Below are 27,334 nucleotides of genomic sequence, written 5' to 3'. Positions count from 1 at the left end.
GTGCAAGCTATCTATAGAACGCTTGGTTACCTCCACTGTAACTTTTCTGCTGCACGATCACACCTAAAATTGATGCGTTGCACAACACGAATTCGTCCGTAACTAGAACATGCCTGCGAGCTATGGGGCCCGCTATATTATCATCCTATAAAAGAATCAGATTGTGCACACAACCTCAGCGCACACTTCCTCTTGGCCAACTATTGTCGCATGGCAAGCGTAAGATCTATAAAACCCCGTTTAATTCCTCTCAGTCTTTTTTTGGAGCACAAACCTGGCTCGACTGAATCAGTTTATACAGGTGTTCAATTCTAAACCAATACAGAAAACGTAGGGCTACCAATCCCGTCATATTTATAGCCCCGCACCGATCATTCTTGCAAGGTTACCTTTCAATAATGACATTCGAATCTAGTTTTGTATTCATTCATTCAGAAAACATCGAACCGATGAAACTGCCTGCCGTCATCCCTCGCCCCAATAATCGATGCACGAAGGTCGAGCCAACTCGACCAAGCTTGAATACAAAATGCCATTGTTCAAGCTAAGAAAATGAAATGAATGGGCTGGCCCTGTAGTATGAGTGAGAAACTGACAAAAGATGGACCATAATGGCAACAGAATGGACAGAGAAAGACGGGGCTAAAAGAAGAATACCATTAACTCATTAGAGTCTTCTCTGGTAATGATTTCCCAGCAAACAGTCTATATAAAACTATTTTAAAATATCTCGGGGAACCACGCATTGAAATTTTTATGTTTTTGCCTTTACCGCCCAGCAGCGTCGGGCAGAATTATCCATGTCCCTAAGTAAGCGCATGCCTACTTCTTTCTTTGCAACAGCTCCTCCGTGCTCCTCCTCCTCCGCAGCTCCTCCGTCGGCATGCGCCCACTCCGTGGGTGCATGCCCACGCAGGAGCTGCGGAAACATTTCCAAACGCCGCCGCAACCCCAAGTCGCTTCCGTTACCGACGCCATTAGGGAAGAAGCGCAGCAAATGCTGGGAACTTCAACTACGCCACATGCACCCCGCAACCCACAAAATATGGCCTACACGGCTGCTAAGCCCTGACGTACTAATCACGGACCATGGCGCGGCCTTCACTGCAGAGCCAATGAAAGAAATGTTGCGGCGCTGCAACACGGGTCACCGATGAACGACGGCGTCCCGCCCCCAAATCAGTGAACAAACGAAACGTCTGAACAAGGTGATCGCGGATATGATGTTTATATACGCCGACGTTTACCACAAGACGTATGTCACGTTTCCTTCTACCACGCCTATGCAGGAAACCACGCAGATGACACCATTCGAGCTTGTCTACGGAAGACGGGCGACTACGCTGTTTGACGCCATGTTTCCGCACGTAAAAGATGACGATCTCAACGCCGACGTGCAAGGATACCGTCAGAATGCGGGGCAGGGCATCCAGCTCGGTCGAGTTCGTACAACGGACCACCAGCTGGTGGATGACGACCGCTACGACTTCTGACACCGAAACGCCGAGTACCAACCCTGAGATTGTGTGTGGGTTTGGATTCCCTTCCGACGACGTGAACTCAGTGAGAAGCTTCTGCGGCGGTATTTCATACCGTTCTGGATCCTACAACGTGTTGGCCAAGTGACAAGGCGATTCCCGATGGTTATTTCGCAACATGGTTAGTTCGCCGGAACCCCTACGATGGAAGATGACAAATTTTTGTTTTTTGTTTGTAGGAACTTTCGTTTTATTTCAGCATGGGGCCGATGCACTCTTAGAGGATTCTTGAACCGTGCATTGCACTTGTTTATTTGTGTTCTTGCCCTGTCGGGTGGTGATATCTGTGCCCCAAGTTAAGCACATGTTCCATTCTTTCTTTCTTATGCCCCCGGGTTATGTCATTTGACAGGGAGAATGTATAGCCCTAACGCCACATGCCAATAAGAGTCTTTCAACACCCGCACCCGAAAGATAAATGACTGCCGAGCAGGCGCCTTGGCATTCGATTCTTCGACAACATGCGCTCGTCACTTTGTTGACTGCTGCTTCGCTGCCTGTTTATACTTTTATATGTTAGGAGAGCACAGGTTCGCTAGAATAAGCGAGCTTTTCCTTCAAGCTAGGTGCGTCGACTTTGGCCACGTGACAGTATTTGTGAAGTAAATTGCTACCCTCTACCGTCGCACTGAAACGCTTGTCAATGGCTGCTGTTTATGTATCAACCTGAGTGAGTTTTCTTGAAGGGGCGGAACGTTTTTTTTTTTTTAAACTAATACTGATTGTTGTTGAGGAAGCTTGGTATAAAGATCATTCGTACAAATTTTCACTCAAAATTTTTAAAGTGAGCGAAGTAACAAACAATTGACCAACCAATTTCCCGCAAGTTCTTCCCATACCCAATAAAATTTCTATTCGAGTTACGGTATGAAGTATCACGTGAACGAATGGTGAGGTTGTCTTGACCGGATCAAAGATTTGGATGGACGAAAGCCGTTGAAGGGTTTAACAAAACCCACATTTATAACACACTAAAAAAACCAAACGCGACGCAGTCTAGGAATCAATTTCACACAAATCATTAACAGTAAAACCTCTAACCATCCCTACGCAAATATTCACACACAAAAGTCACTCAAATAAAATTCATGCATCGTTAAATCCTACGATCCATATCCCGCTTCACTAATTAGTCGTCCTTTCTTAAGTATTATCAACAACTGGTCAATAGCTGGGTAATATGTTACGCGTCGCTATTGGACTGGCCTTCCCCCGTGGTCGATGCTGAAGTGTCCCACCCTTGCGCCTTCACCCGTGGTCGGTGCTGACGTGTCCCACCCTTGCGTAGCCGCGAATCAATAGTAGCTGTTGTCGCCTCTTGCTTATGCTAGCGTGCGATGCGCGCGGTCATTATTTGGATGGCGGGGGCTCCGCACGTCGCGATGGGTTTCCTCGGTGGCTACCCCTGGTAGCCGCTGCCGCTGCAGGTCCTCGGTGCCAGCGGTCGATGCGTGCGGTCGTTCCTTGCACGGCGTGTTTCGCCACTGGCTGCTCCCTGGTAGCCGCTGCCGGTGGAGGTCCCTTGTTGGTCTCGGCATGAACGTAGCCTTTCGGGGCCGTCGAAGCAAAGGTGGACGGAGGGTCGACATTGGTCGCAGGTGCCAGACTGCCGCAGCTGGGGCCGTCAGGAGGTGGAGCGCCTAGGATGCGGCGGCCGAAGCGAAGTCGGCCCACTCCAACCCAGGCTTGGAAGGCACCTTAGGTGGCCGCGTCGCGTCTCCCTGGCTTGTTTCTTGAAGCTAACGTGCTCCTTTCGCTTGATGGTTTGTTGCCTCCTCCCTGCTCCTTGTGTGCCAGGCTATTACCTCATCCGGGCATGGTCGTGGCTACAATTTTTACAACCTTCCCCCTCATTTTAATTGTGGTGAATCCCTACACTGTATTAGGCATAGTGTATTGCTTTTCGTGACGGAATACGTAAACCGGCGTTGAACTTCGGTGTGGCGAAAGGACGCTCGCAGCACCAGTCATCTTGCGCAATAATTTACTGTCGTTTTACGTCATGGAATAATTTGTCCTTCTGGGCAGAGCTTATGCGATTTTACAGTTTGGCACCCCCCTCGCGTACTTCAAGGGTAGGAGTACGGCGCATTGCAAGCCAAAGTGCCCACGCTCATTTTAGAGGACTCCGGTTGGTCTGTACGATAATCTTAAGGCGATCCATCCAACGTTTATTGGGTCCTTTCCGGGTAAATTCTTGCTGCAAAACGATAAAGTAGCAAGAGAAACAGCCTTCAATTAGAAGAACCAAGAATAAGATAAGCCACGTGGTTCATGAAGGAAAACAATAAATCATATAAAGTTAATCATCATTTTCTTGAATTTCTGATGGTCACGAACTAAATGCTCATGCAATATGCTATGGCATTATGTACAGGCCCAACAGGAATTACCGGCACAACACCACTTGCTCCAAAAGTGGAATACAGATATAGAGCACTTAGCCAGTTTCTTGAACTTTTAAACTTAGCAGTAGTTTTCGTCATGCGAGAATTCTATCTGGAAGTTTACTTTTGTTTTGTTTTGAAACCAATTATTTCAAACAACGAGGCTTTTAAAGTACCCTTGAAGCCGTTCAAGCACTTTCAAAACGCGTCATAAATAGTCAAAAATTTTATGCCAACCGGAGGCACCAATAACGTAGGAGTAACAAGTGTATTGATGGTCACAAAAAAGAAATTTCATCGGATCGCAGGGTAGCCCGAACCTATTTTATGCAAATTTAAATCATAAATCACCTTTCTCGTGACTTCTATCCGGTAACACTTACTTATATTTCACACAAATATTAAAATTTCCCAGGGATGCAGGTGTGGATGAAGAAGGAAAAGGGTGATAAAATGAAGTAAATATAGTCGACGTTTTTAAGTATTTCTGCACAGGTATTTCTCTTTGGCGAATGCCCACATCGTGAGCAGAATTTCTTACACTGCCATGGAGCCATTCATTGAGGCTTCATACCCGCGAAGCCTTGTGCTCGTCTTGGATATCAGCCAGTTCTCGAGAAGCGCCAGCGCAGATTGCTAATTTTGCTGTCCTGATAAATGTAAAATTTAGGCGTTTTATTACCTTAAGAAGCAACATTTTTGTCTGACGTTCTAGGAAACTTCTTGCTCTCACAAACAATAACGGCGATATTTCAAAGTCCTAATGATTTGATTCTCACCCTCCTACCTTTGGTATTCTGCTGTTCTATTGCGCTAATAATATTCCCCTACTTGAAGTCACATTTCTAGGAGACGGCTATCCTACCCCAAAGTACCACGTGTTGTCAGTTGTCCGGAATTTAACCCGGCACTAGTCTTGCCCGCGATGCCTTCGTTGTTTCGCTCTTCCAGAGCTCTTTTGGCCGCAAGTACCATTTTTTCTTTTGTTCCCTATCGTTACCTCGGAGTGTTTGAAGACGATGTTCTTTCCTGGGCTCCTCCAACCTAAAATTTTTGTTTGGGCTGTATGTCTGTCACTCTGTTCACCTATTCGAACAAAAGTAAGAGGCAGTTCTAAGCGGTAAGTTTATACAAATATTTGGCATATTTGTGCAAGAACATCTACGATCAACTAGTGCCCGCACTGCGCTCTTATTCGAAAATAAACATGCGCTTGATAAATGCGTTTGGAAATCAAAATACATGTTGAAAACACATGGTGATACCGAAATTAAAAAACGCGCTTCCGAGAGCATAGAGCCATTGTTGGTATGGCAAGTTCATCAGTACCAAAAGCTTCCAGTAGCTGGCGCTAGCATAGGAAAAATTGGAAATTGAATTGACCTCAGCAAACCTCCACACGTTGATTAGGACTACCGAAAGCGAGGACTAAAGTACGAGCAGTAGGTGGGGAAACAAAGAAAGACAGGGAGAGAGAAGATTTTAAAATTGACTTGAGATGTCAGGTCCGCTAGCTGCAAGTGCTTGCTAGGCTAGGTGGGATATATTGTAATCTACTGAGTTTGGTGGGAGAGAGTGTGAAGACAACATTGACACAGAAGACAAAATAAATTTGAAAAGATAGGCGCCTAAATGCCAGAAGCGTAACATTAAATAGAAGGTTGAATAAAAAGTACAGTGAATATTGACAAGGAAGCATAGAGCTCCAAGCCAAACAAAACATATATATACTTCACCTGGCAATCGCACAAACATATAGTCGCAAGCACTGTTCAAGAATTACAACTCTCTTCTCGTTCAGATTCCCCCCAAAATGCCACGAAATGTTCTTTCCTGAATATGAATCGTTATAGTCATCTCAGGTACCCTCAAAGTCATACAACTGGCGCCTAGGTTCCCGTCGTTTACGTTTCAAGCAGCCATTAGGAGGAGAAGCTTTTGCGTTGCAGAGGCGGCAGAACCCTGCAGTCTTTTGAGACCTTTGCGGCGAAGAACGCCGATAGTTTTCCAAAGTTTCTTTCAAAGCATTCGGCAAGGCGTAGTCTACCCCTTTTACGTCATCACCAGCCCACAGATTGTTTCATGTAATTATTTGGAACATCATAACATTTTTCCGGATCTATATTTCAGGGTGCCGGCTGAATGCTGCTCTACCAATGCAGCATTTTTTTTCTTGTTTTGGTACAAGCCGGCAACACACTCTCTAATTTATGTGTATTCATGCTTTTCTACAAACCTTAAATACCGGATTACGGGTGTGCTTTATTGCGCGTCTCGGCGCAACTCTTCCTGCAACGAGCAAGCCGTAACTGGCTAGGCAACAATTTAAAGAAGGTTCTGCATAAAGTGACTTGTATTAAACCCCTTGAATATTCGCGTGATCAAAACACATTAGGAAATGGGAGCACTTAATTCTTCGTAAGGTATTACTGTTCCGTAAATGCCTTTTCATCTAATAAACGTCGGTACCACTAATGCAAAATGGGAAAGCGATAAAGATTTGAGATAATGCGTATTCAAAATCGCGACTGCTCGGCTCAAATTTCCTAGAATACTTGGCCAGAATTTTGGTCAACGCCTAAATTACAGCAATTAGCCAAAATATCACGGTGTGCGAGTGCGTCAGCACAGGAAGCGAAGGAAGAACATTTATTTTGTAATCTTTTCGAACATTCCGCTGCACCGAAGAAGGAAAGATACTAGTGACAAGTTGCTCAATTTCTCGATTTCAGCAAGTGTAAAGAAAGGTGGAACGTTTCATAACATTTAGTAACATTCCCAAGCGGTTTCGTAACATTTCAAAACCAACCAGTTTCTCTCAAGCCTGAACCATTGCATGAAGTGCTTAGGCAAGTTCTCTCATAGTAGGACGTCACAGCATTTCAGGCCAAAGACAAATTCTTGACGATACCTGGCCACCAAAACAAACAGCAACAGCTTACACAAGGTCTACTATAAAAAAAAACTTCAGGAAAGGGTGGAATTTGGCGAGCCCGAAAGAGTTTCTTCGTTATCGTTGAACGACTTTGGAAGACATCGTTGGCAGTTAGGTGCCAGTGCTCCTTGTTATACTTGTAGAAAAAATGGACCTCTCACTAAACTTTTCTGACTACTGTAAATGTCGTAATTTCTGTTTTTGTATACCTACTGTTCATGCCTTTATTCTTTGCACCAGTACACAGAGAGCCAGTACGCAGGACTTTAAAAAATCTTTCAAAACAATGTAACAAGTTTAACCGGGCAGGCTGAGGAAAGTGAGGCATGCTAAATCACACTCTGATAACACGAATCACCGAGTGAACAGAATCTGAAGAGGAGGTAGCCTGCAGGAAGCACCGAAAACGTAACTCAGAAAAAGCAGGAACGAAAAGCAGAACGTAAAAAAATGAAAGTTTTCATCATGGTGGGTGACTTAAAAGATTAATAAAATGATTGACATTCACGCGTACCATATGGCAGGGATTGAGGGAACACAGAAACAATTAGGAAGCACTATGAAGCTCAGTAAAAAAAAACTAGCTCTTGGCAAATACAAACTTTACTCATTCAGAAACGAGCAAGGTAACAATACACATATCTTGTACTGGCTAATGAAAATAGCGGGAGGATTTCACCCAAGGCTATGCCACAGTGGTGTTAGGCCACGGGAAACCTCTGAGCGCAAAAGCTGATCTTGCGAGGTCTGCTTACTAATGAAAGAGGAAGTAGAAGGAACTCTCAACAGAATAAAAATTATGAACGCCTCAGGTGGCAATGGCATATTCGTCCAATTTTTAATAAAAATATTCCACTAGAAACGTTTGCTGCACTATTTGCAGAATTCCCAAAGATTTGAAAACGCACATTGCCTGGAAAATCCCAAAACAATTCCGATTTGCTACAATTGCGGCACCAAAACATTAGCCACTACAGACAGTTTACCTTAAAAGCTGTTTACAAAGATGTAGTTAACCCCGTAGGTGGGAGAATATGTCATAGCCTATATTTACAACAAGTCAGCGAGATGGCTGGGTTTAGAGAAAGATATTCAACGATGGATAGCGTCCATGTTATCACCCACGATAGAAAACTCCACCGTGCATAACGAAACCCCGTAGAAGACGTTTATAAATAACGAAAAAGGGTTTGATTCGGTAACCACAGCAACAGTGCTTGAAGTATAAAAAGACGAGAAAATGGAGGATGTACGGGCACGATATTTCTTTTTAAGCCGACCGACAAATTTGCAATCTAGAAAGGCGTACGACAGGATGATACCATCTAGTCAAAACTCTTCAGTGCATTTCTGGAGGCACTTTCATGAAGCTCACCGTGAGATCGCACAAGGTAACAAATAAACGGTTAAATACATCAATTATCTGTTAATGTAGATGGCGCAGTCTTTGTAATGAAGTTTTCAGAACACCGGCAAAGTATGTTTCAGAAAAGAAAGTAAGAAATACGGGCGATAGGGATAAAATAATTACCAAAATTATTCAAAGTAAGCAATATTACATTGTATATAAAGAATAATAAACCTGTCAAAAGCGCCCTGTTTCGCGCATATAAAAACGCAATAACAAGTAGATGATTATACTTACCGCTTACCAGTTGGGTATGCTGATCCCACTAACAACGAACAAATACCGCGCAGAATAGGTTCCGTCTGGGGTGCACTCGGCCACCACTCCGATATACCGAAATGAAAACGACCTCTAGCACTGAAAACAATACACAACAACTCCGCCCTGCCGGCGATGTAATGAAGTCTTTGTAATGAAGTTTTCAGAACACCGGCAAAGTATGTTTCAGAAAAGAAAGTAAGAAATACCGGCGATAGGGATAAAATAATTACCAAAATTATTCAAAGTAAGCAATATTACATTGTATATAAAGAATAATAAACCTGTCAAAAGCGCCCTGTTTCGCGCATATAAAAAACGCAATAACAAGTAGATGATTATACTTAGTTAATGTGTCGATGCGAGCTAGTTGGTACTTCATCATGGGAACAGGTTAAGCGCCAGGTACAACTGGAGGAAGTAAAACAGACAGGAAAGGGGCGCACTTCATCATGGGAACAGGTTAAGCGCCAGGCACAACTGGAGGAAGTAAAACAGACAGGAAAGGGGCGCACTTCATCATGGGAACAGGTTAAGCGCCAGGCACAACTGGAGGAAGTAAAACAGACAGGAAAGGGGCGCACTTCATCATGGGAACAGGTTAAGCGCCAGGCACCAGCGCCAGGCAGGTTAAGCTCCAGTTGTGCCTGGCGCTTAACCTGTTCCCATTATGAAGTGCGCCCCTTTTCTGTCTGTTTTACTTCCTCCAGTTGTGCCTGGCGCTTAACCTGTTCCCATGATGAAGTGCGCCCCTTTCCTGTCTGTTTTACTTCCTCCAGTTGTGCCTGGCGCTTAACCTGTTCCCATGATTATACTTAGCGCTGACCAGTTCGGTATGCTGATCCCACTAACAACGAACAAATACAGCGCAGAATAGGTTCCGTCTGGGGTGCACTCGGCCACCACTCCGATATACCGAAATGAAACCGACCTCTAGCACTGAAAAGAATACACAACAAATCCGCCCTACCGGCCAAGACATACGAAGTGGAAAATTGGCGTCTTACTAAACAGCTTGAAAGCAATCGTTGGTGGCTGAGGAGCCTATGGAAAAAAACAATAATAGGTAAAAGTTAGAGATGGGACACCAGCTTCCTGGATCAGAGAACAAACTCTAGAAAAAGATAATTTGGTTAAAAAAAAGAACATAAATGATGTGTGGTTGGCCCTGTATTCAGACAAAATGACAACCACCCAACGATTAGAGTAACAAAGTGTAAATCGAGAGATGGGGCCAGAAAACGCGAAAGGCCACTAACTCCACAAAAGATAAAAAAAGAAAATTTAGAAGATAAAAATGTACTGGAAAAGAACAGGGCAGGAGAGTTTGGACGTCTATGGGAGCGATTTTGCTGTGGACCCCGTACGCTATTGACGATGATGAAGGCCGTATGTCCCAGGCTCAGTTGGCTTGAAGAAAAGCTACCCGCAATAAAACACAACACTCGCAACAAAGAAAACTGTTGGTGGTGTTCATAAAATGTAAAAACAATCACATGGGGCTAGATAAGCTGTCATGAGGGACTAACGCAACTATAGTCTTTTAGCCACCAGCAGCTGAGGGGATGGGTACTGAAAATGGTGGTGTCCGCCGGTGCAAACCGAAGAGGCTACTAAGATTCTCTGATGCTAAATAGGCCGCTCCTTGAACAAGGGCCTGACTACATTCTGCGCGCAAACCTTGTCTCGACAGGGAAGCATAGCAGTACTGTTACATGCGCTATCGAGCACTCGAGGAATCGGCTTAAGCAAAGTGTGCAGAAGAAGAGAAATCTTCATAGAATTGAGTAAAGAGCGCCTTTGTTTATTTTCAAATACCCTCAATACGCCATTGCATGGTGCTTTCTGTATGGGGTGGTTAAGCACAGCAGGTTACAAAAAAGGAAAAAAAAAACGCACAAGTAGAAATGGTTTAAAGTGCACTTTATTCAGAACGGGGGCACAATGCAAAACAATCGAATGCTTAAACCAGTAGTACAATTCATATAAAGAACATAAAATGATAAATGATCAAAATTGGAGCGCACCTAAAACAGCCCCGAATTAGCGTGTGAAATAATGTTTTCGGTGATGCCCTTCTATTCGATGGCTGCCAGTACGGGTAATGTAAAAAGAGATGCTGTCGTGCTTGGGTGGTATAACGCTTCGTAACTGTGGAAGCGATTCGATGGGCAGTCAGTGGTTTTTATGAACAAGCTGACACATAATATTGTGTAAAAGAAATTGTGAAAGAGCATTATTGACATCTTACGTCCTTTTTTTAGGGCTCCGCAACATAGATAAAGATTTCGCGTTTCATAGTATGTGGAAAGAAGACATCGAGAAGTAAACGGCACGAGGTGTGTTTATTGAGCCTCAGAGAGATAGCGCACAATAGGTGGCATATTTTCAGGATTAACAATAGAGTCGACGTCGTGGTCATCAAGGAAACTAAATATGGTGTAGGTAAACACAGTACATGTATAGACACCATAAGCATGGTACGATAGCCAGGCCACACACAGTTTTTACGAGGACGTCGAGTCAGAATTTGGTTAGGAAGCAACCAGGTTAATGATGTAATACGAGACAACGCTGAAGAAGGGGAGAAGATGGTAGGGGAAAAGTGACTGAAAAAACCTTCGAATAGGCAGCCGCAACACGTATACACAGGAGGTATCTGATGGGAAAAATCACTGCCGCTTGAGCAACACAATCTTGGAAATACGAAGCAAAATACGAAATACGAAAAAAAATGAAAGTTTAAATCAACTTGAGGAAGCAAGCTATGCACAAAGAGAGGGAAATTATGCACTTAAAGACGAGCGCGGTAACCTTCCTCACGGCATCGAAAAGTTAATAAATGTAGTGTAATGGTAGTAGTCCAGGTGATAGAGCAGCGGTATTACACTAGGGGAAGCTACGGAGGGTACATGAAGATTGGAATGCTGGTGGACAAAAATCAGAAAGGGAAAGAATGCCTAGGGCAGTTACCACCTGTAACACGGTAAAAAGCAGTTTGTGTCTGATAAGTGTTTTGTTCCCGCCTTAAGCAGCGCTGGTATAAACGCACAAGTAATTACCATAGGTATATGAGCCCTTCTTGGCACGGTGACACGTCATCACCCCGGTACTAAGGGAAAACTAATATTATTCATCAATCATCATCATTAGCTTAGCTTGTGTTACTATGCTAGTAAACAAACAGGTAGTAGACAATGCCCCCAGGGGGCTGAATGAAGTACCAATTGCTGCCGACGATGGTATTATGTCGGATTATTTGAAGGAGGGAGAAAATGTTTAACTCGAAACTATTACTTTTGTGTTTTGGGAGTACGTAGTGACCATAAAGGCACCCATAGTGCAAGAAAAAACCAGCCGAATTTTTTTTTAATCTGAATGAACTTACTGAATTTCCTAACCATTAAAATCTTATCAACAACTTTTTTAGATATAAGGTATTTGTCAAGGCATTTGCTGCACGCATTAGTGATCGCATAGATTCCCAACAATCAAGAGAATAAGCTGGGTTTAAGAAATAATTCTTTAGAATTGGTTGAAGCAATTGGCAGCATTCAAGTAGTAGAACATATGAAGGGTGGCTTGAACCCATTGACGTAGAATTTTTACGCAATTAAAAATTTTGATTCTGTGAGCTTGCGCCGCATCGCTACTACAATAATAGCCAAAGAACACAGGATACCTACATAGCACCCCTAGACGACATGTACAAATGATGTTCAGAAAGAACAATTCATCACAAGCAGGACAAAAGTTCCCGATTTAAAAGGGAGTGCTCCACGCATCTTTTATCTCGTCTAATTATCTACAGAAGGTGTCGAGTGGAGGATTACGTATGAGTAGGATAATGTATGAACAAGGAGTAATTGAGCATTTGGGAGTTCACAGTTGCTTATTGCTTGCTAAGCCAGTCTTCAGGCTTTTTCAGTGAAAGAAAGTCTATAACACCTTCAAAAATGATTCAGAAATTAGCACCACACAGCATGACGAAGGCGATAAAGATATATAATATTATAAACAAATAGAAAATATGCATGCTGAAATCGCCCACTTCAACATAGGTATGAATAACGATACAACCAGTAGAAAAATATATTACGTGCAGGTTATAAGTGCTGATTGCAACCATGAGAAAGAAATGCGGCATGGAAAATTTGTGGCTGGGGTTTACGCGACAAGCGGTCGCAAAAACAAAATTTAAGTTACCTCTATTACTGAAGGGACAGTATAAAATAAACACGTACTGTTTGTGGTAAGGTTTGGAGCGGCAACTTGCCTCTTTACAAACAACTACAGAAAATATATAGAAAGAATGCAGTTTACTGATGCTAATCAGATATGTCTTGGAGAGAGCCTAACAGGCACGTCAGGTGAATAATAAAAAAATGAAAAAAAAACGTAAAAGGTAGCAACTTGGGATCTGCAGACTGCGTTAACTAGGTGTGGTGAAAATAAAACAAGTGGTAAAACACCCTGGGGCGATGTTAGAACGCACTGGAGAAATGTTCGCATTCAATTTGACGACACTGCAGAAAACCGCGTAGCGACCACACGGGATCATGGCACGTTCAGTGCTAGCATAGCAGTCATGCTGAACACAACCTGGAAATGTTCACTGGTACACACGTACAGTTTGAGAGCGGAAATGTGATTAACACGGTCTATAGGACATTGCGCTTTAATAATCGGCACTGTTAAAGAATGTTAACAAGGCCTGAACTGCGAAGGAATCTGAGCAGGGCCTTCGTCGCACGTGAAGCCATTTTTTCACCTGACGAGGGGGCAAGCAAATCATGCAGCGTAAGACACGATGTGGTAGCCTGCCCGATGTCGCTCTCAAGGACCGTCTGCGTTAGTCCTATCATTTACACACACATAAGACGTGGTGAAGACGTGGTGAATGAACTGGTCTGCTGAAGCTTGAAACGAAAAAGGCGAGTGCAGGTGAGGTTCAGTCATACACGGTGTATTACGGTTGCATCGTGTTTGGTGAGCCTAAAGGCCAACTGCAACAAAAATTTACCTGCACTAAATTCTGCTTCAATGTGTGGTATGCATCTCTGAAGTCCCTTGTGACCTAATTTTAAACTCCACAAACGCGCAGTTTATTTATTAAAACCGTTCGAAAACACACGACTCCAGCCGACGAAGCACCTAGCGGAGTGTCGCCGCAACTTGTCACCACTGCGGCAGAATTCCGGATGTGACGTGCCAGTCAGGACTCCTGTGCGGCTTCGCCTCTACACAGTAACCCTTTGACGTGCGGCCTCACGTGAGTGAGCAGTGTAATTCGTGCCTCTTGCAAGAATAATTGCTTTCACGCGTTTTCGTAATGCGAGAAGCTCAAGAAAGTCTGGATTGCCGATACATTAAGAGCACATTCGGAAAGTGCCGGGGCCGGCCTAGAACGAATACGGCAGTAGCACAATGGCCGATTTCGTGGGCGCGACGGCGGCAGCAGGCTCTCGGTCGACTCGACGAGCACGCGAAACGCGTGTACGGCCTACGTGAGGCGATACGCTGTTGGCGTGGCTGGTCGGTGCGGCGGCGCGCGAACGACTACAGCAGCTGTGCGGCGCACTGCAAGCTCGCGGCCGGGCATCTCTACGAGTGCGCAATACGTAGAACGGCCGACGCAAGACGATACGCTGTTGTCGTGGCCGCTCGGTGCGTCGGCGTGCGAACGACTACGGCGGCTGTGCAGCGCACTGCAAGCCCGCGGCCGGGCGTACGGCCGACGCGAGACGACACGCTGTTGTCGCGGCCGGGTGTTTCTGCGAGCAGAACGGCCGGCGCTGGACGATAGGCTGTTGTCGCGGCCGGTCAGGGCATGAACGAGTACGGCAGCTAGCTGTGCGGCCCACCGCACGATCGGCCGGTCAACTTTTCGAGAGCGCGAGTACGCCGACGCCATCGAAGAGCTCTGCGCCGACCCGAGGTGATACGCTGTTGTCACTATTATCGCGCCGGTTGGAGCGCGGACGAGTACAGCACGCGGCGCACTACACGGAATCTATTCAGTTCAAACAACTTCGTCAAAAAACTAATAACTGCTAGCCGCTGTTGGCAACATTTCTCTCGCCAGTTAAGAAAAAAACAAAAAAACGAGGCCATATTTCGCAGCAATGAGCCCCGGGGAATGTCATTGCTTCACGAGTGAAGACACTGCAGTGCTTTCGTCGCTGCATCGCATCATTATCTCAAGATTTGGAGCGGGCACCCTACTAACAGGAACAAAACTGCCCGTGTAAACAAAAATAATAAAATTCTGGATTTGAACTTCCACAACATCCTCTGAAACCAACACCCTACCGGCATGTTTCGACACTTTCCGGCCACGGTAGCTTTTTTTTCTCTTTTCTCTCACAAACACAGTATGGTTCGATCGGCACAGGGTATATTAGCTGCGCCGGCGCCCATCTAGCGCTGAACACTGCCTTTTGTGAACCCAGCTTCGCCACGGCGTCATGCGATGTTTTAGTTTTACCGGACGAATATGGGCGCACCTGAACAGCACAGAACGAATTAATAATGGTGGCACGATCTTCCCAACCTCTTTTCGCGCATGTTTTAAATGTCTGAAGCAACAGATGACCCGAAACAAATCGAATGCGCGCCGTGTTCTCACAGGGAGCTGTGGGAAATTCCGCAGGCTACGTCCACTCGATTCCTGAATGTAACATCACTTCCGGCCGTCCGTTATGGCCGGCCTTTTTTCCAGTTTAGGTTTGAAAAGAGCGTTTTTGATCTTCGTTTACGATGCAGCGAAGCACATTTGGGCCTCCAAATTTCGCAGTTAGCAACTTTTAAGGATATACTACCGTAAAATAGTGCATTTAAGGAGCCGAAAATTTCGTTGCAGTTGGCCTTTAAGGGCAACAGGAAAGTACATTCTGGGTGGACAGAGCGGGGCGGAGTATAGCGTGTGATGGATCAGCCGATATAGAAATCTGCACCAGCCGCGCAACACGACACGCCAGTGCGGCCACGTCCCTCCTGGAAAACGGTATGGCCGCAGTAGGCACTTGGTATTTGTGCGCCTAGAAACCTAAAATTCTGCTATAGAATTACCTGACACACCATAATGTGGCGGTATTCAATGTAGTTCGATGAAATGCTAAGCATTGACGGCCTGACGATGTAAAAACGGTATGTTCAAGTCTAACTGTTCTGTAGGAAAAAACTGAAGGCATTGGACGGCCGCGCGGGAATCTGCAGAGATTATTGGCTGGGTGACTGTGTTGTGATGTATTCATGAGCCGCACGAAGGACGCCGATCTCAGTGACTGTCGATGACGTCCGGTGACTGAGTTTTTGGTTATCATAGTGCACAACACAGGTATCCCAACACCAATCATGGAAGATCGTTCTGTGAATGAGCCACTAATATATATGTATATATATATATATATATATATATATATATATATATATATATATATATATATATATATATATATATATATATATATATATATATATATATATATATATATATATATATATATATATATATATATATATATATATATATATATATATATATATATATATATATATATATATATATATATATATATATATTTATAGCGATGAATAAGTTCCGGGATTCGGTTTCAAAAATACACGACAGGGTAGACACACGTATGAAAACAATGATCGAACTAACGTTTCGACCGGGGTCCGGTCTTCGTCAGAGTAAACTTCGGTAATTGAGCGCGCTGAATATATAGGCACGAAATGATAAAGGCTCTTCTTATTTTATTATTGTTGATTTGTATCTGCAAAGTGGCAAGACTATTCGTCAGCCTTTATCATTTCGTGCCTATATATTCAGCGCGCTCAATTACCGAAGTTTACTCTGACGAAGACCGGACCCCGGTCGAAACGTTAGTTCGATCATCGGTTTCATACGTGTGTCTACCCTCTAGTGTATTAGTGTGTATATATATATATATATATATATATATAAATATATATATATATATATATATATATATATATATATATTTATACATATATATATAAATGGATATATATTTATATATTTGTATGCATAGAAGCAGAACATAAAGATACGGGACGAGGTACTCGGTAAGGACACATATCAAGGTTGCATTCGTAATTGCCAGTGCTATTCGGCTGTTTCCGAAATATTTTATTGTGCCGAATGACGTGTCTTTGCCACGTTTCCTTGATACAGTGATAAATAGGCGAAAATATTGGTCGAGAAAACCGCCTTTTTTTCCGGGAGCGGGAGTCGAGCCCACATCTCCGCATTACGCGTGCGGTGCACTGACCATTCTGCTGTCCCGCAGCGGCTTCTCTCTCGAGTTTTCCGCGGGGGTTTATATTTACAAGTGCTCTGAGGCCGCTCAAATGACTTCGCCCCTCGACCACCGCGGGAAACGTATACCGTCGTTTTTCCCAGCGGCTGCCACGTAAGACGTGGTTGTAGGTCGGGGTTAGCAATTGGCATATCCGAACTGCTGGAGCCAGAGCCCTTGTAATGCATGTAGCAGAACAGAAAGATTCGGCACGAGGGACTCGGTAATGACACATATCAAGGTTGGAGTCGTCATTGCCAGTGCTATTGGGCTGTTTTTGAAATTGTTAATACTGCCGAATGACGTGTGTGACGTGAACAAAATGACGTGAACGAAACGTGAATGACGGAAACAGAAATGCAGTTGAACAAATACAATCTTCAGAAAGGCCAATCTTTTTCCGCCCAGAAACCAATTTAAAATAATTGTGCAGTTTCGAAGTGAATGCACGCCTTCGATCTTTTAATCATAAAGAGGAAATTCTGTTTTGAGAAGGAAAGTTATTTTCATAAAAGTACTGTGGCAAATTATGTGAAGTGTCGCCGGTGTATAGCCTGCACAATAAAAACACCGGTGCATGTTGAGAGGTTATATGATTGAAATGTGGCGCCACGTTGTTGGTAATACCTGTCCCCAACATAAGTTGAGACGATTTGTCCAGAATAGTGATTTCCGGTTGATATCTTGAAAATAAAATGACACCATCTTTTTGTAGTTGATCCATGAGTATTATGCAAAGCAGCCGTGGGGTCGATTCAAGTGCCAAATAGTTTTCAGTTCGTGGTTTCCGTTAGGTTGAGGCACGTAGCTCCCATTACGTTTACAGTTTGGTTTCCATGGTAACTACCACACTTTCCACTTACCGGAACTACGAAATGGGAAATTGCGTTGAGCCCGTGGCTATTTCGCCTACTACTCAGGGTTCCCCTAGGGGAAGATGGTGTAATTTTATTAGTCGCGACAGGGCTATGTCCCTCCATTGTCGTTGTTGCGCCGTCCACACCCCCACTGCGCATGCTCGACTTGCTGAACGCCAGGTGGTGTCTTACCCTTTATTGGCTCCTTGAGCGACAGTGTTACCGGTGTCTTCCGGGGCCGGCCCGAGATGAGCCGAGCATGCGCAGTGGGGGTGTGGACGGCGCCACAACAAGGGAGGGACATAGCCCCGAACATGAGATGCTGGAGCGACAGTGTTGCCGGTGTCTTCATGGCCGGCACGAGACGCGCACGCTTCCCCTTAAATGGCTCCTGGAGAGGCAGTGTAGCCGGTGTCTTCTTGGGCCGGTGGATGAATGGACGACGGACGACGGAACCAAGAGCAAAAGATGCTTTGCATATAAATTGTTGACGAACCCTAATACTAGTTTAACGATCAAGTCATGCACTTTAAAGTGATATAAACCACCTTCAGGGAAGATCAGTTTAGTCATCTTTTTTCTGGGTTAGGCATTGTGGCTGGGGCCAGAGCCATAGTTTCATGAACCACAGCTGCAATTGTTTTGCATAAAAATGTAGTTATCCCGAAGTGGACTTCAGGGTTAGGATTAAATAACACGTTCCGTACAAAGTCTCTTCTTTTAATTCGCATCAACCTGGTACTGATCTGAGCTTCGGGCAGTTTTTCTAGAAGTGTCAACAAATTATTTCTCCTACGGTGTTAAAATTATTTTTTGCATATTGTTTATTGGTGAACCCTCAATTAATTACATTACGGGTAATGATCACCCTTACAGGTGTTTCGGAAAACTTTTAAATTACGCTCTGAATTACTGCAATGAACTCAACTGTGAAACACAATTTATTTGAGCAAAGCAGTCGTAACAAAGTCGTACAAACTTCGTATATATAGTGGGCTGTTACTATCGGTTTTGCACAGTACAGTGATGGTTTATCCTCGGGTCAGTGAGGAACATTGAGGTAGCTCAGCGAGTGTGGCAGGTTGGGGTACTGTTCGTAAGAATGGTTGCAGTAAAATTTTTAATATCCTGAATTCCTACAGACGTAGAAGAGGAGCGAGATCCGTAGCCGCGCACTACATTTTGTGAGGAGTTGCATTGTTAGGGCTGTGTTATCGTTGCCACCGCAAATTTAAATTTGGTTCACCCACCCTAATTTGACAACAGTATTCTCCGTATCAACAGCAGATTATCCACATTCAAACCCGCTAAATGAATGTACTCCGTCTGTGACTATAACGCGTGAGCGCAACTACCCTCAAGATGAGGTCCAATGTCGGAGCCTGCGTCAAAATTTAGGCCACCACATTACCGGAACTGTCCGTTTTACTCATCCTGTACCTAAAGCACACTAGGGCGAAACGCATCGTTAAGCGAGTATGATAAATGAGAAAGACGCGAAAGTTGCATGTATGTGCGATTGCAACAAGAATGCCAAGCACATCAGTGGACCCCGTTCTTCAGATCGCAGCATTGATATAATTTTGGTATGACAACAATTGGGGTATGTCCCCGGGCGTAAAGAATGATGATGATGGTTGGATGTTTATGGCGCAAGGCCAACTAGGGCAAAGAGCGGCAAAACAATAGTCATATGTGAGGGGTGAAACCTTAAAAACTAAGTAAAGTCAGCAAAAACAAAAGTGAAATCACAAAACGACAATAAGCATGGCTGGTGTATAGGGCCAGATTTCATGATGCGTGATAGGAAATGAGTTTTAAAAACTTGACTTCTGACAAATACTCAAACACACGTTTCACGGAAACAATGGATTCGTCACCTAGAAAAAACGATGGATGTAGCGGAATATGTTGTCTGTAGAGTTCTCTGAAGTGTTTGTGTCGTGTTGTGTGAAGTGCCTTGCATGTGATTAGTATGTGCACTACGGATAGGGCCTCTCCGCACCTGCTGCACTGGGGTCTAGAAGACCCCGTCAGCAGATACGAGTGCGTCGCATGGGTGTGCCCTATCCGCAGCCTACCCAAGGCGACTTACGTGTGTCTGTTGTGTGAGTCAGATGTGTACCGTCCCAAGTGTGGCTTTATTACATGTAGTTTGTTGTCTGTCTGTTCATCCCAGTGTGTTTGCCATTTCCTACGAAGGTATTGTCGAATTTGTGGCTTAAGGTCACTCTGTGGTAGTATGGTTATATCTACTGTGTTCCTGAGTGCAGCAACTGCGGCCTTCTGATCCGCAACCTCATTGCCAGCAATTCCAGCATGGCTTGGAATCCAGCACAACACCCGAACAAGTTTTTTGGCATATATAGACAGGATAGTGTTGAAAACCATATGGAAAATTCTGTTTTTGCATGGCTTGTATGATGCCAATGCGCGCACAACGCTCAAGGAATCTGTATATATGATGGACTTCGAGATTTTGTGTTCAAGAATGTGTTGTGCAATGAGTAAGATGCCATATGCTTCAGCGTAGTAAATTGTGGTGTATGTGCTCATGGTTCTGCATGCATCAAAGTTTGGTCCATGAGCAGCGCAAGACACTATGGTTGCAGTTTTTGATGCGTCCCTATAAAACTCTGCACATTGATACTTGTACTGCAGGGAGAAGAAGTGCTGAAAAATTGCAGTTTGTGGTACCCTGATTTAATCAATATTTATGAAAGACAAGTCACAACACACAGGTTTAAGCTGCCAGGGTGTTAAAACATCAGTAAAGGAAGATGTGTAAATGTCTGAAAAGGAGATGTTGAAATCTGAAGCTTCTTGTCTCACTCTAAGTGAGAATGGCAAAGGAACGGACGGTCGATTTACAAACACCAGTGATGTGGATGCATCAATAAAAACAGGTTTAAAAGGATGGTTATTCATCGATGAAATTTTGAAAGCGTAGAGCAAGTCCATGTACGTTCTTTGGTCCTCAAGGCACCATTTGTTACATTCAACGTATAGACTCTTTGCCGGGCTAGTGCGGAACGCACCCGACGCAAGGCGGAGGCCCAAGTGGAGTACTGGGTCAAGCATTTTTAGTGCGGTTTTTGATGCCGACCCATACACGACGCTGCCGTAGTCTAACCGGGACCCGACTAAGGCGGTAAAGACCCGGAGAAGTAGCTCCTTGTCTGCACCATAGAAATGGTGGGAGAGCACCTTGAGAATGTTTAGTGTTTTTAGGCATTTATGTTTAAGTGCTTTGACGTGAGGTATGAACGTGAGCTTGTTATCAAATATGACACCTAAAAACTTGTGCTCCCTTTTAACAGGAATAGATGCACGGCCAAGAGCAATCTCAGGGTCCGCACTAAGCCCGCGCTTGCGGGAGAACAGAACACAAGTACTTTTTCCCGGGTTCAGTTTAAAACCGTTAAGCTACGCCCATCCAGCAAGCTTCTTAACACCGAGCTGTACTTGACAGGTTGCAGGATTTAAAAGACATTTGAACATCGTCTACATAGATGGAACAGGAAATGGTTGGTGGCAATGTCTTTCGGAGGGAGTTCATCTTAATTATATACAATGTGCAGCTTGAAACTCCACCTTGCGGCACACCATTTTCCTGCACATGTATCCCGGACAGGGATGACCCAACCTTAACACAAAATGTCCTCGTGGACATGTAGCTAGAAATGGTATTTAACATGTTACCTGACACACCAAAGGACTTCAGGTCGCTAAGGATGCCGTATCGCAAGGCTGTGTCGTAAGCCTTTTCAAGATCAAAGAATACCGTAAGGCAGAACTGCTTATGAGCAAATATCTTTTATGAAGGATTTCAATGCAACAAGATGATCGTTGGTGGATCGCCCCACCCTAAAGCCTGCCTGGCAGCTCTCGAGAAGACCGTTGTACTCAAGGAAGTACACGAGCCTGCGATTTATCATCTTCTCGAGCAGCTTGCACAGGCAGCTTGTCAGGGCGATGGGACGATGACTGGCGGGAGAGGAAGGGTCCTTCCCTTCCTTCAGGAACGCCACAACTATGGCCTCCCTCCAAGAGTGTGGAATCTGCCCCGAAAGCCATATTTTATTGTATATGTGTAGGAGTGTTTCAAGAGTGTCTGGGTGTAGGTGTCGTATCATGGTGTATGAAATCTTATCTGCCCCTGGAGCTGAAGGTTTACATGTGCTCAGGGCAACCCTCAACTCATACAGTGTAAATTCAGAATTGTAACCAGATTTTGACCTGTTAGTGTCATGTAGGGACTTCTTTTCACAAGTATTTTTATGTTTTAGGAAAGTGTTTGTGTAGTGTGCAGAGCTGGAAACGTGTTGGAAGTGTTGTGCAAGTGTGTTAACCTGCTCTTGTAGTGTGTCCCCTGTTGTACTGACCACGGGCAGGCTGTGTGTCTCTCCTCCTTTAAGGTTACGTATTCGTGTCCAGACTTTGTGAGTGTCGGTGTATGAGTTGATGGAAGTGAGGAAGGTGCTCCAACTCTCCCTTTTCGCCTCACGACGCACACGCTTCCCAAGAGCCTTTGCCCGTTTAAAGGAAATGAGATTATCTGGCGTAGGGTACCGGCGAAGGACACCCCACGCCTTGTTCTGGGCCTCTCGCGCCCGCCTACAGTCCTCGTTCCACCAGGGCCTCCTTGGGTTGCGGGACGCACTGGAGGCCTGGGGCATGGACTTTTCGGCGGCGTCGAGTATGTGTGCCGTGACGAGTTGGGCTGCTTCCTCCACGTGTAGGTGTTTTATGGTTGTGTGGTGTAGTTTAGATGTTTCTGTGAATGTACTCCAGTTTGCTTTTGATTCATTAAACCTGTTATGAGAAGATGGACAGCATGGGCCTTTACCTATGTAAGTTAGGGAAGTGGGGAAGTGGTCACTACCATATGTGTCCGTCCCCACGCCCCACTCAAGACAAGGAAAGAGAATTGCGGAACCAATAGCCAAGTCAAGATGTGAGTATGTATTGTGTCCTAAGTTATGGTATGTAGTCTGTTTTTTGTTGAAAAGGCATGCTCCTGACGATGTAAGGAATTTCTCTATCAGGCAACCTCGGGCATCCGTTCTGGCGGAGCCCCAAAGAGAGTTGTGCGCATTCAGGTCGCCTGTTAGAATATATGGTTCGGGCAGCTGGTCGACCAGCGCCTCGAAATCAGAGCTCAGAAGTGCAAAATCAGGAGGAATGTAAATGGAGCATACCGTTACCAACCTATTAAATATTATTGTGCGGAATGCTACAGCCTTGAGGACAGTGTTCAGAGTGACAGGATGGCAGGCTAATGATTTCCGGGCGACAATTGCCACACCTCCTGAAGAGTGTGTGCAGCCAACCCTGTCCTTTCTGAATACCATGTACCTATTTAAGAAATTTGTTTGTTTAGAATTGAGGTGGGTTTCCTGGAGACACATGATACTTGGCTGACAGGCATGCAGAATCTCATACACATCGTCAAGATTTTTAAGGAGGCCTCTGCAGTTCCATTGGATGATGTTTTCTGTTCCCATTATTTAAGTTTAAGAATAACTGGAGTTTGTGTGTGTGTGTGTTTGTTCATGTGTCGTCTTTCGGGGCTGTTGTTCTAGGATTTTTAGGCTTTTCTGTCGGCTTGGACATCGGAGGCCGCTCCTTGCGCTGCGTAGCAGGCAGGGACGGCGTGACATCCATCTACTCGTCGGATGCCAGAAGGCTGCCCGGCGGACCAGGCCCCCCGGACTTGGCCCCCTTTCGGGAGCCCTTCGTTTGAGCCGCCACCGCCGAGGGCGTCCGAGGCACCAGAGGTGGCACGGGAGGGGCGGTGGCGGCGGGAGCCGATGCGGGGCTCCCGTTGTCCATCGGGTCGGCAACCTCCAACGCACTGGAGGACGGGAGGCAGAGGCGGGAGCGTCACCGGTCCCCACAGAAGAGGTTGTCACCACAACCGCTGCTGCCTCAGCAAGCGGCGTGGCAACGGATTGGGATGCCTGAGGCACCGCAGGGGGGGGGGGCTAGGGGAGGGACCAGATCAGACTCGCTGAACTGGGTCCCTGTGGACACCAGACGCCGCTCCGCCCCCCGGCGAGCCGCGTCGGCCTACCTCCCCAGGGGGAAAGAGGCGAACCTCTTTCGCGCCTCTGGGAAGGTAATGTTTTCAGTGACTTTGATGTTGATGATTTTCTTTTCTAGTTGAAACTTTTCACATTTTCGAGAGTAGGCGGCATGGGGTCCCTGGCAGTTGGCGCAGGTGAGGGTTGATGATGGACAATTGTCCGATGAGTGATCATGCTGGGAGCACTTTGCGCAGGTCAGACGGCCTCGGCAAGAGTTGGTGCTGTGCCCGAACCGCTGGCACTTAAAGCAGCGGCGGGGGTTAGGAATGTATGGCCGAACCGAACATCGAATGTATCCTGCGTTAATGAATTGTGGAAATGTTGATCGATCAAATGTTAAGATGAGATGTTTAGTAGGAATTTCTTTGTCTTCTCTGCGTATCGTTATGCGCCTCACTGCTGTTACGCCCTGACTTTTCAGACTCTCCAGCAGATCGGTTTCAGTTTCAGTCATCAGGTCAGGATCTGAGATCACGCCCTGTGAGCTGTTAAGGCTTCGGTGGGGCGTGACCGTGATGTCAAGATCTGCAATGTGTGTCTGGCTCAGGAGATTTGTTGCCTGCTGCTGGTTATTGACTTCGACCAACAGTTCTCCCGTTCTCTGTTTCTTTGCTTTGTAGGATTTTCCTATTATACCTTCTATGAACTTTGTGACCAAGAGGACGGACAGAGAGGCAACAGGCTTTTCTTTTTCAACGGATTGAATGATCAGGAAGCGGGGATAGTTGGCTGGCTTTGGGGTTGAGATCGTTGGTATGGACGGAAATGATACTTCAGTGCGGCCCCTTTTCAGGGACCGATCACGTTTGGAGGGGGGTTTGATAATACCATACAGCATGTATAGAAGCAGGGTACGGGGGTACTTTCTTCCACAACCTTACCCTGATAGCTGAGGAGGTCCCGGAGCTCCCTGCCTGGTAAACAGACAGGGAGCCCATCCGCCGGAGCTTGACCGGGGCTCCGACGGCCACCGTTCGTGGTTTCTAACCCTCCACCTATAAACACATTGCCACGGTTGGATCCAGCGTATGTTTGGGGGCTCGGGGTCCGCGGTATCGCCAGTACCGTCACCAAGATTGCTCAAGGTGCCCCGTGCGGGGCCGGGCGTAAAGAATTTCTTGTAAAAAATTCTGGCCACGTAGAATAATTCACAGACGGCAAAATCTGTCGAATGAAACCAGCGGCCTTGAGCTTAGTAACAGAACCATTTAGGCACCGAGTCTCCGCGAAAAGGATAAATTGCTGCCCACCCCCCTGAACCCAAGCCACCGGTGAGTACGTGTTTAATTCAGACCACCAAATTTTCAAGCTGGCATATTTGTAAAGACGCTGATTACATTCTGGACCATCCACTACCATTCAATTCTGAAAATGAAAATCCTGAGCTGATATGGTATAAATACTATCACTAAAATATTTGAATAAAATGGGTTTTGGTATTCTAGGTAATCCACGCAAAGTTTTGTTTTATATATTGCCGTGGCGCCGTATCAGCGCCACTCAAACCGCGCTAAAAATATTTGGGTTAAGCAGAACGACAACGCCAAAGTATCAGCCCTCATGTGCATTTTGGGTAAAAGGTTCTTTTTTCCCGCCTCCCTCGAAAACGTGCACACCCATAAACATTTCATACATTTTAGTGATAAAATGGTGCTTTGATGGGCATGAGATGTTCTTCCCACTTCAAGCTAGGCAATTCCCAGATATTTCCCTCACTAGGACGTAGATGTAAAACAAGGATATAGTACGTAAACGGTCCCGATGTTCTTTTCTGCTGCGCAACCTCAAAAAGTGATATTCACTAACATAAACCAATCAAAACGCCAAGATCCTTTCCTGCACCGCGATCGCTTGCAAAAACGGGTTACGGAGCTATAAAAGTGTTGTGTCTCGCTTGAACACAGCTAAAAAAACGCAGAGTCTGCAGCGTTTAGGAACTGACCTTGGCACACCTGACTTCACTTAGCGTTATTTATTTTTCACCAACCGCAGTTATTTAGTCCACGTCACCCCCGCTTTAGAACCATGGGTTCATGGTACCGTGGCAAAACAGACGCTACAAAAGAACATCGCTAATAAAGGGTGCCGCCGCAAAGTAGAAAAATATCAATATAGCGCTCCACAAAACGGCACGCAGTTATGGCAGACCACTGAAACAGTTTCGTGGTTTTCGGACGGACTTCATTGCTTTCCGTGCACCTAGGGCATTATGTTAGTTTTAGCTGAGAAACACAAATACTACAAATTTTCTCCGTTCTACGATGGTACTTTCATCTTGAATGTCAAATCTTTTCTGGAATAAAATAAAAGTTTCATGAAATCTTTACTATTCAGTCGTATCGCTCTCCATTTTGCTGTAAGACTTAACACCATTTGTACACTATGAGTAGAGTCCTATGAATGCTCCGTGATCATAGATTTCATTGTTGTGTCTACCTTTTGTCCAGTCTGAGTTAAACAACTTTTCTTAAATAGCCCTTCGGGGACACTGTGTGATATCCAAAGCAGTTATACACTTTGTAGAAGTACACAGTAGCCCTTCAACGACAGCTAGACGCCAAACAGAAACCGAGGGAACGTATTCAATCGGTGTTTAAAATGAGCGGCAACGCCGGGCGCCAACCCTTGTAGGCGAGCGCAGCAAAAACGAAAAGAGACAGCGTCTCTACTTGGTTTTGGCGCACGGAGATGAAACCATTCTGAGTGGTGGTCAACAGCTTCTCTGTAAAAGTCTCGTGTTGACGCACAAGCGTTCTAGCACGTTGTGTTAGAAAACGAATGCCCGTTTTGTTCTTGTAGTACGCGTTACGTTCTAGCGGGAGGCATTTTCACAACGAGTGCCCCGGTGTTTTAGCAGCGTGACTTACATTAAAGCGACGACGACCGTAAACGCCGACACTCGAGCCACTACTACCCTATTTGAACGGCGGAAGTAAACGCAGTTACGGTTAGCGCGGTTACTAAACTTAAACCGCAGTTATCGCAAACTTAAGTTTCAGCTGTTACACGCGAAATTCAAGTGTAACAGCAGTCACGTTGTTGTGCGCTTAATAAAATATATTGACAGATTTTTATTCTCATGATAAAAAAAGAGAAGTGAAGCAGTGCAGACACCACAAAATATCGTTAGAACTGCTGCTTTAGACTAAAACGCAACGCACTAGTGCGCACATAGGAGAGGCACTGCGTTTAACGCAGTAACAACTAGAGAGGAATCTTGCCCTCCAATTGCCATCTGCGGTGGGCGTAGTGGGTAGATCTTCATTCAAATTGGCGCTCGATGACTTGTCAAAGTGGGTATGTATTGAATGGCACAGGCAGTTTCCTTTTCGTTTTGGAGTTATATGAACGCACTTGCTTGCCTATGCGGGGTGTTGGAAGTAGCGTTCAAGAATACGTTTCGCCTTGAATTGCATGAAGCACGCTCACTGGCGCCGCCCTGAGTGGAATCCTTTACAACGAGTGTTGCAAATTAGGTGGGTTACCAATTCGTTGCCGGCAGCACGAAAACGCAAATGTCTAATCTGTGTGCGGC

At 45.3% G+C, this 27,334-nt stretch overlaps 1 protein-coding gene across 1 annotated transcript in view; it reads right to left on the bottom strand.

Moving 5' to 3' along the window:
* Positions 1 to 2,888: 2,888 nt before the first annotated feature.
* LOC144148349 (uncharacterized) overlaps positions 2,889 to 27,334 on the bottom strand; it is a 60,569-nt gene continuing 36,123 nt past the window's right edge. The window contains exon 4 of the mRNA XM_077679897.1: positions 2,889 to 3,178. Coding sequence (XP_077536023.1) covers positions 2,889 to 3,178 — 290 coding nt within the window. The remainder of the gene's footprint in view (positions 3,179 to 27,334) is intronic.

This window comes from Haemaphysalis longicornis, unplaced genomic scaffold (genome assembly GCF_048455015.1).
Source record: "Haemaphysalis longicornis isolate Haplotype H1 unplaced genomic scaffold, Haemaphysalis longicornis Haplotype H1 scaffold_8, whole genome shotgun sequence".
In the NCBI taxonomy this organism is placed as follows: domain Eukaryota; kingdom Metazoa; phylum Arthropoda; class Arachnida; order Ixodida; family Ixodidae; genus Haemaphysalis; species Haemaphysalis longicornis.
This window is presented reverse-complemented; position numbering and strand designations above follow the sequence as displayed.